Source organism: Lampris incognitus, chromosome 1 (genome assembly GCF_029633865.1).
Source record: "Lampris incognitus isolate fLamInc1 chromosome 1, fLamInc1.hap2, whole genome shotgun sequence".
Lineage (NCBI taxonomy): Eukaryota > Metazoa > Chordata > Actinopteri > Lampriformes > Lampridae > Lampris > Lampris incognitus.
The window spans coordinates 80888658-80898765 of NC_079211.1; the positions used below are offsets into that span (position 1 = coordinate 80888658).

The following is a 10108-nucleotide window of genomic DNA, read 5'->3' on the forward strand; positions in this document are numbered from 1 at the left end:
TCTCTCTCCCTGTCTCTCCCTCTCTCCCTCCTCCTCCCTCCCTCTCCCTCCCTCTCCCTCCCCCTCCCTCTCTCCCTCCCTCCCCCTCTCTCTCCCAGCTGCCCCTCCCAGCGCACAGCCCTGTGTGTGTGTGTGTTGGCGGGGCTGTGTTCTGTCTACCTGTCTTACAGCACATTCTGCCCTTTGACCTACGGAAGCCCGGAGCTGTCAGCCAATCAGCTGAAAGACCTGAAGTGGAAAACCTCCTGGGACATTCTGTACAGACGACGATGACCCCCCCCCCCCACACACACACACACACACACAGCTCCTGTCAACACAACACTGTAGAAGGGAGGAGGAGGAGGTGGAGGAGATCTCCATCTCAACAAACTGCTGAACTTTCTTGGACAATAAAACTTGATTTAAGCTACAACACCTGTTTACTCTTCTGTTTCATCCAACCACACCCTGCATCCAACCACACCCTGCATCCAACTACACCCTTCATCCAACCACACACTGCATCCAACCACACCCTGCATCCAACCACACGCTGCATCCAACCATGTGTTTTTATATCACATTCCTTTCTCACTAGTCTGTTTTTAGCGCTAAATAAAGACGTGCTATGATTAAACGTTATCCAGTTTAAATGCTAATTGATACCAGAAATTCCTTTTCGACATCAAGTGTCGTTTCTAATGCTAATATCAACACTTGGCACTGTAACTAGATTGTAAAACTAATGACTGACACCAAACATATGTTCTCATTACACTTCACTTATAAGTAGTTGCAATTCAGTCTCTGATAACAAACATGTTACACATCTCGAATGAAGCCCAGAGGCCAGTGTAGCGACACCCAAAGGACAGGCGGACACAGAGCACCGGGAGAACCCGAAGGCGATTTCAATGCAGGGAAATAAACAACACCGCCACAGGGATGATAACAGGGGACTCTCGGGGGGGGGGGGGGTGTTGAGACGATGTGCGTGCGCCTGGCTACCAAAGTCCGAATCCGTAGAGCGAGGGGGGTGTCCGAAGAAGTCCGGGTCCGAGATCCAGGAAGTCAAGTCCGAAGGGAGGGGTCCAGGGAGACAGCCGCGGAGGGAGATCGCTGCAGGGGGTCCGGGGGAAAACGTGAAGGTTGCTGGGGGCGAGGAGCGAGGGAGCCGTGGAAGTCGCGGAGGGAGGTCGCAGGGTTCAGTACGTCGAAGCCCGGAGTGGTGTTCTGGGAGGCTTCTTGTAGAGGGCTGCCTGATGGCCGCACGTGTGCCTGGTGGATGATGGCAAACACCTGGTGCAGTGCAGCGCTCGCCTCCACAGAGCGCGAGCCGAGCGCTCGGATGTTTCCGGCACGTCCGAGCTGGGGGAGTGTCTTGAACGTGCCGGGGAGGCAGCTCGGGGCGGTGTAACCACAACAAGAAAATGCAACCAGTTATTCTTCATCATATGAGAATTTCATCACATGAGAACTTCATCATATGAGAACATCATCATGTGAGAACTTCATCGTATGAGAAGTTTATCATATGAGAATTTCCTCATACGAGAACTTCACCGTATGAGAACATTATCATATGAGAACGTCGTCATGTGAAAACTTCATCACATGAGATTATCATATGAGAACGTCATCATGTAAAAACTTCATCATATGAGAACTTCATCATATGAGAAATTCATCATATGAGAAGTTTATCAAATGATAATTTCATCATATGAGAACTTCACCGTATGAGAACATTATCATATGAGAACGTCGTCATGTAAAAACTTCATCATATGAGAGCGTCATCATATGAGAACGTCACAGTATGAGAACATTATCATGTGAAAACTTAATCATATGAGAAGTTTATCATATGAGAACTTCATCATATGAGAACTTCATCACGTGAGAACTTCATCATATGAGAACTTCACAATATGAGAACATTATCATATGAGAACTTCATCATATGAGAAGTTTATCATGTGAGAACTTCATCATATGAGAAGTTTATCATGTGAGAACTTCATCAAGTGAGAACTTCATCATGTGAGAACACCGTTTCATTTTTCCTTCCCTATGTGTCATCAGTTAGGGTGGACAGATTCATTAACATGGTGTAATGTTAAATTCAACCTCTTTATACAACCTCACTTCTGTTTTTCTATGTATTACTGTTTATGATCATAAAATGTCATGTCAGCTGTGAAACGTCATTTCTACCGTTTCGGGTTGCTTGAAGGTAGGGTAGTAGGGTAGTAGGGTAAGTAAGGTAGTAGGGTAAGTAGGGTAGTAGGGTAAGGTTTAGTATTTTTCATATACGAATATTTACTTGAAGCTATAAAATTTTTAATCACATTTTAATAGTCACATTTATGAACTTACAGGCATTATAAGAACGACCAGGGACATAAATGGCAGGGGGTGAAAAATAGATACAAGAAAATAAGTAAAGAAAAGATAAACAACCGTAAGAATATATCCAGTAAGGCCCCCAATTCGGTTCCCATAACACAAAGTCGTTGTTTTTTACAGCCTTATGATGTATTTGGGTTTTTTTTAATTTAACAGTAGAACAATGTACAGGAAACACAGGTATATAGTATTAGCACATATCAGGTTCAACACAATTATACAACTACGTCAAAAGAATACAATAAGGGTATCAGACAGCTATAGAGACAAATAAATGATCATAAAATAGTATAAACAAAGAACAGACAAACAACCAAACAAAAGCGGAGAACACATGTACAGATCTAAAATAATCAGACAGGTTTCAGGGACAAAAGTTTCATAGTAATTCAACAGCTTATTGTTGTTGTTATTATTATTATTGTTATTATTATTATTGTTATTATTATGTTTACAAGGTTGAGAGTTCCTTGCAAGAGAACGAGCCGCTGTGCATTGTGGGTATTAGTATTTTTAAATGCTCGTTGTAGCGGGTGAAAAGGAAAGATATTTTGTCATTACACGGCGGTAACGTATCAGTTTATGGATACTACTCAGGTGATAGTCATGTATTTTAACACACGGTAAACAGAGTAGAGGAACATGGAATCATGCGCGGTGCATGCTGGTTAAATTACATTCACTCTTCAACCACATCACTGCCCCGACACACGAGGAGCAAAGGGAGAGGGGTCAGAATCACCATGAAGACGGTGAGGGAGGAGAGGGAGAGGGGTTAGAATCAACAGGAAGACAGTGAGATATGAGGAGGAGAGGGAGAGGGGTTAGAATCACCAGGAAGGCCGTGAGACATGAGGAGGAGAGGGAGAGGGCTTAGAATCAGCAGGAACACAGTGAGACATGAGGAGGAGAGGGAGAGGGCTTAGAATCAGCAACAAGGCCGTGACACATGAGGAGGAAAGGGAGAGGGCTTAGAATCACCAGGAAGGCCCTGAGACATGAGGAGGAGAGGGAGAGGGCTTAGAATCACCAGTAAGGCACCGAGACATGACGAGGAGAGGGAGAGGGGTTAGAATAAGCAGGAAGGCCCTGAGACATGAGGAGGAAAGGGAGAGGGGTTAGAATAAGCACGAAGGCCCTGAGACATGAGGAGGAGAGGGCTTAGAATCAGCTGGAAGACAGTGAGACATGAGGAGGAGAGGGAGAGGGGTTAGAATCACCAGGAAGGCCCTGAGACATGAGCAGGAGAGGGGGAGGGCTTAGGATCACCAGGAAGGCCCTGAGACATGAGGAGGAGAGGGGGAGGGGTTAGAATCACCAACAAAACAACGAGACATGAGGAGGAGAGGGGGAGGGCTTAGAATCACCAGGAAGGCCCCGGCACATGAGGAGGAGTGGGAGAGGGCTTAGAATCAGCAGGAAGACAGTGACACATGAGGAGGAGAGGGAGAGGGCTTCGAATCAGCAGGAAGAAAGCGAGACATGAGGAGGAGAAGGAGAGGGCTTAGAATCAGCATGAAGACAGTGAGACATGAGGAGGAGAGGGGGAGGGCTTAGAATCAGCAGGAAGATGGTGAGACATGAAGAGGAGCGGTTAGAATCACCAGGAAGGCCCCGAGACACGAGCAGGAGAGGGAGAGGGCTTAGAATCACCAGTAAGGTCCTGAGACATGAAGAGGAGAGGGAGAGGGCTAGAATCACTAGGAAGGCCCTAAGACATGACGAGGAGACGGTGAGGGCTTAGAATCAGCAGGAAGACAGTGAGACATGAGGAGGAGAGGGCGAGGGGTTAGAATCACCAGTAAAGCATGAGACACGAGGAGGAGAGGGGGAGGGGTTAGAATCACCACTAAGGCACCGCAACAGGAGGAGGAGAGGGAGAAGGCTTAGGATCACCAGGAAGGCCCCGAGACATTAGGAGGAGAGGGAGAGGGCTTAGAATCACCAGTAAGGCCCCGAGACATTAGGAGGTGAGGGAGAGGGCTTAGAATCACCAGTAAGGCCCCGAGTCATGAGGAGGAGAGGGAGAGGGCTTAGAATCACCAAGAAGGCCCCGAGTCATGAGAAGGAGAGGGAGAGGGCTTAGAATCACCAGGAAGGCCCCGAGACATTAGGAGGTGAGGGAGAGGGCTTAGAATCACCAGGAAGACAGTGAGACATGAGGAGAAAAGGGAGAGGGCTTAGAATAAGCAGGAAGACAGTGAGGGAGGAGAGGGAGTGGGGTTAAAATCACCAGGAAGACAGCGAGACATGAGGAGGAGAGGGGGAGGGGAAGGCCCTGAGACATGAGGAGGAGATGGAGAGGGATTAGAATTAACAGGAAGGCACCGAGACATGGTGAGGAGAGGGAGAGGGCTTCGAATCACCAGGAAGACAGTGAGACATGAGGAGGAAAGGGAGAGGGCTTAGAATAAGCAGGACGACAGTGAGGGAGGAGAGGGAGTGGGGTTAAAATCACCAGGAAGACAGCGAGACATGAGGAGGAGAGGGAGAGGCCTGGGAATCACCAGGAACGCCCTGAGACATGAGGAGGAGAGGGAGATGGCTTAGAATCACCAGTAAGGCCCTGAGACATTAGGAGGTGAGGGAGAAGGCTTAGAATCACCAGTAAGGTCCTGAGACATGAGGAGGAGAGGGGGAGGGCTTAGGATCACCAGGAAGGCCCTGAGACATGAGGAGGAGAGGGGGATGGGTTAGAATCACCAGCAAGGCACCGAGACATGAGGAGGATAGGGGGGGGGGGCTTAGAATCAGCAGGAAGACAGTGAGACATGAGCAGCAGAGGGAGAGGGCTTAGAATCACCAGGAAGAACCTGATACATGAGGAGAAGAGGGAGAGGGAAAGGCCCTGAGACATGAGGAGGAGAGGGAGAGGGCTTAGAATCACCAGCAAGGCCCCCAATTCGGTTCCCATAACACAAAGTCGTTGTTTTTTACAGCCTTATGATGTATTTGGGTTTTTTTTAATTTAACAGTAGAACAATGTACAGGAAACACAGGTATATAGTATTAGCACATATCAGGTTCAACACAATTATACAACTACGTCAAAAGAATACAATAAGGGTATCAGACAGCTATAGAGACAAATAAATGATCATAAAATAGTATAAACAAAGAACAGACAAACAACCAAACAAAAGCGGAGAACATATGTACAGATCTAAAATAATCAGACAGGTTTCAGGGACAAAAGTTTCATAGTAATTCAACAGCTTATTGTTGTTGTTATTATTATTATTGTTATTATTATTATTGTTATTATTATGTTTACAAGGTTGAGAGTTCCTTGCAAGAGAACGAGCCGCTGTGCATTGTGGGTATTAGTATTTTTAAATGCTCGTTGTAGCGGGTGAAAAGGAAAGATATTTTGTCATTACACGGCGGTAACGTATCAGTTTATGGATACTACTCAGGTGATAGTCATGTATTTTAACACACGGTAAACAGAGTAGAGGAACATGGAATCATGCGCGGTGCATGCTGGTTAAATTACATTCACTCTTCAACCACATCACTGCCCCGACACACGAGGAGCAGAGGGAGAGGGGTCAGAATCACCATGAAGACGGTGAGGGAGGAGAGGGAGAGGGGTTAGAATCAACAGGAAGACAGTGAGATATGAGGAGGAGAGGGAGAGGGGTTAGAATCACCAGGAAGGCCGTGAGACATGAGGAGGAGAGGGAGAGGGCTTAGAATCAGCAGGAACACAGTGAGACATGAGGAGGAGAGGGAGAGGGCTTAGAATCAGCAACAAGGCCGTGACACATGAGGAGGAAAGGGAGAGGGCTTAGAATCACCAGGAAGGCCCTGAGACATGAGGAGGAGGGGGAGAGGGCTTAGAATCACCAGTAAGGCACCGAGACATGACGAGGAGAGGGAGAGGGGTTAGAATAAGCAGGAAGGCCCTGAGACATGAGGAGGAAAGGGAGAGGGGTTAGAATAAGCACGAAGGCCCTGAGACATGAGGAGGAGAGGGCTTAGAATCAGCTGGAAGACAGTGAGACATGAGGAGGAGAGGGAGAGGGGTTAGAATCACCAGGAAGGCCCTGAGACATGAGCAGGAGAGGGGGAGGGCTTAGGATCACCAGGAAGGCCCTGAGACATGAGGAGGAGAGGGGGAGGGGTTAGAATCACCAACAAAACAACGAGACATGAGGAGGAGAGGGGGAGGGCTTAGAATCACCAGGAAGGCCCCGGCACATGAGGAGGAGTGGGAGAGGGCTTAGAATCAGCAGGAAGACAGTGACACATGAGGAGGAGAGGGAGAGGGCTTCGAATCAGCAGGAAGAAGCGAGACATGAGGAGGAGAAGGAGAGGGCTTAGAATCAGCATGAAGACAGTGAGTTATGAGGAGGAGAGGGGGAGGGCTTAGAATCAGCAGGAAGATGGTGAGACATGAAGAGGAGCGGTTAGAATCACCAGGAAGGCCCCGAGACACGAGCAGGAGAGGGAGAGGGCTTAGAATCACCAGTAAGGTCCTGAGACATGAAGAGGAGAGGGAGAGGGCTAGAATCACTAGGAAGGCCCTAAGACATGACGAGGAGACGGTGAGGGCTTAGAATCAGCAGGAAGACAGTGAGACATGAGGAGGAGAGGGCGAGGGGTTAGAATCACCAGTAAAGCATGAGACACGAGGAGGAGAGGGGGAGGGGTTAGAATCACCACTAAGGCACCGCAACAGGAGGAGGAGAGGGAGAAGGCTTAGGATCACCAGGAAGGCCCCGAGACATTAGGAGGAGAGGGAGAGGGCTTAGAATCACCAGTAAGGCCCCGAGACATTAGGAGGTGAGGGAGAGGGCTTAGAATCACCAGTAAGGCCCCGAGTCATGAGGAGGAGAGGGAGAGGGCTTAGAATCACCAGGAAGGCCCAACGTCATCAGAAGGAGAGGGAGAGGGCTTAGAATCACCAGGAAGGCCCCGAGACATTAGGAGGTGAGGGAGAGGGCTTAGAATCACCAGGAAGACAGTGAGACATGAGGAGAAAAGGGAGAGGGCTTAGAATAAGCAGGAAGACAGTGAGGGAGGAGAGGGAGTGGGGTTAAAATCACCAGGAAGACAGCGAGACATGAGGAGGAGAGGGGGAGGGGAAGGCCCTGAGACATGAGGAGGAGATGGAGAGGGATTAGAATTAACAGGAAGGCACCGAGACATGGTGAGGAGAGGGAGAGGGCTTCGAATCACCAGGAAGACAGTGAGACATGAGGAGGAAAGGGAGAGGGCTTAGAATAAGCAGGACGACAGTGAGGGAGGAGAGGGAGTGGGGTTAAAATCACCAGGAAGACAGCGAGACATGAGGAGGAGAGGGAGAGGCCTGGGAATCACCAGGAACGCCCTGAGACATGAGGAGGAGAGGGAGATGGCTTAGAATCACCAGTAAGGCCCTGAGACATTAGGAGGTGAGGGAGAAGGCTTAGAATCACCAGTAAGGTCCTGAGACATGAGGAGGAGATGGGGAGGGCTTAGGATCACCAGGAAGGCCCTGAGACATGAGGAGGAGAGGGGGATGGGTTAGAATCACCAGCAAGGCACCGAGACATGAGGAGGATAGGGGGGGGGCTTAGAATCAGCAGGAAGACAGTGAGACATGAGCAGCAGAGGGAGAGGGCTTAGAATCACCAGGAAGAACCTGATACATGAGGAGAAGAGGGAGAGGGAAAGGCCCTGAGACATGAGGAGGAGAGGGAGAGGGCTTAGAATCACCAGCAAGGCCCCCAATTCGGTTCCCATAACACAAAGTCGTTGTTTTTTACAGCCTTATGATGTATTTGGGTTTTTTTTAATTTAACAGTAGAACAATGTACAGGAAACACAGGTATATAGTATTAGCACATATCAGGTTCAACACAATTATACAACTACGTCAAAAGAATACAATAAGGGTATCAGACAGCTATAGAGACAAATAAATGATCATAAAATAGTATAAACAAAGAACAGACAAACAACCAAACAAAAGCGGAGAACATATGTACAGATCTAAAATAATCAGACAGGTTTCAGGGACAAAAGTTTCATAGTAATTCAACAGCTTATTGTTGTTGTTATTATTATTATTGTTATTATCATTATTGTTATTATTATGTTTACAAGGTTGAGAGTTCCTTGCAAGAGAACGAGCCGCTGTGCATTGTGGGTATTAGTATTTTTAAATGCTCGTTGTAGCGGGTGAAAAGGAAAGATATTTTGTCATTACACGGCGGTAACGTATCAGTTTATGGATACTACTCAGGTGATAGTCATGTATTTTAACACACGGTAAACAGAGTAGAGGAACATGGAATCATGCGCGGTGCATGCTGGTTAAATTACATTCACTCTTCAACCACATCACTGCCCCGACACACGAGGAGCAGAGGGAGAGGGGTCAGAATCACCATGAAGACGGTGAGGGAGGAGAGGGAGAGGGGTTAGAATCAACAGGAAGACAGTGAGATATGAGGAGGAGAGGGAGAGGGGTTAGAATCACCAGGAAGGCCGTGAGACATGAGGAGGAGAGGGAGAGGGCTTAGAATCAGCAGGAACACAGTGAGACATGAGGAGGAGAGGGAGAGGGCTTAGAATCAGCAACAAGGCCGTGACACATGAGGAGGAAAGGGAGAGGGCTTAGAATCACCAGGAAGGCCCTGAGACATGAGGAGGAGAGGGAGAGGGCTTAGAATCACCAGTAAGGCACCGAGACATGACGAGGAGAGGGAGAGGGGTTAGAATAAGCAGGAAGGCCCTGAGACATGAGGAGGAAAGGGAGAGGGGTTAGAATAAGCACGAAGGCCCTGAGACATGAGGAGTAGAGGGCTTAGAATCAGCTGGAAGACAGTGAGACATGAGGAGGAGAGGGAGAGGGGTTAGAATAACCAGGAAGGCCCTGAGACATGAGCAGGAGAGGGGGAGGGCTTAGGATCACCAGGAAGGCCCTGAGACATGAGGAGGAGAGGGGGAGGGGTTAGAATCACCAACAAAACAACGAGACATGAGGAGGAGAGGGGGAGGGCTTAGAATCACCAGGAAGGCCCCGGCACATGAGGAGGAGTGGGAGAGGGCTTAGAATCAGCAGGAAGACAGTGACACATGAGGAGGAGAGGGAGAGGGCTTCGAATCAGCAGGAAGAAAGCGAGACATGAGGAGGAGAAGGAGAGGGCTTAGAATCAGCATGAAGACAGTGAGACATGAGGAGGAGAGGGGGAGGGCTTAGAATCAGCAGGAAGATGGTGAGACATGAAGAGGAGCGGTTAGAATCACCAGGAAGGCCCCGAGACACGAGCAGGAGAGGGAGAGGGCTTAGAATCACCAGTAAGGTCCTGAGACATGAAGAGGAGAGGGAGAGGGCTAGAATCACTAGGAAGGCCCTAAGACATGACGAGGAGACGGTGAGGGCTTAGAATCAGCAGGAAGACAGTGAGACATGAGGAGGAGAGGGCGAGGGGTTAGAATCACCAGTAAAGCATGAGACACGAGGAGGAGAGGGGGAGGGGTTAGAATCACCACTAAGGCACCGCAACAGGAGGAGGAGAGGGAGAAGGCTTAGAATCACCAGGAAGGCCCCGAGACATTAGGAGGAGAGGCAGAGGGCTTAGAATCACCAGTAAGGCCCCGAGACATTAGGAGGTGAGGGAGAGGGCTTAGAATCACCAGTAAGGCCCCGAGTCATGAGGAGGAGAGGGAGAGGGCTTAGAATCACCAGGAAGGCCCCGAGTCATGAGAAGGAGAGGGAGAGGGC

At 48.9% G+C, this 10108-nt stretch overlaps 1 protein-coding gene across 2 annotated transcripts in view; it reads left to right on the top strand.

Annotated features, from left to right (window-relative positions):
* Positions 1–403, top strand: part of pomt1 (protein-O-mannosyltransferase 1) — a 105509-nt gene extending 105106 nt beyond the window's left edge. For both annotated transcript variants that reach the window (XM_056283000.1, XM_056283007.1), the window contains one exon: positions 99–403. In XM_056283000.1, coding sequence (XP_056138975.1) covers positions 99–273 — 175 coding nt within the window. In that variant the 3' untranslated portion in view covers positions 274–403. The remainder of the gene's footprint in view (positions 1–98) is intronic.
* Positions 404–10108: the final 9705 nt, after the last annotated feature.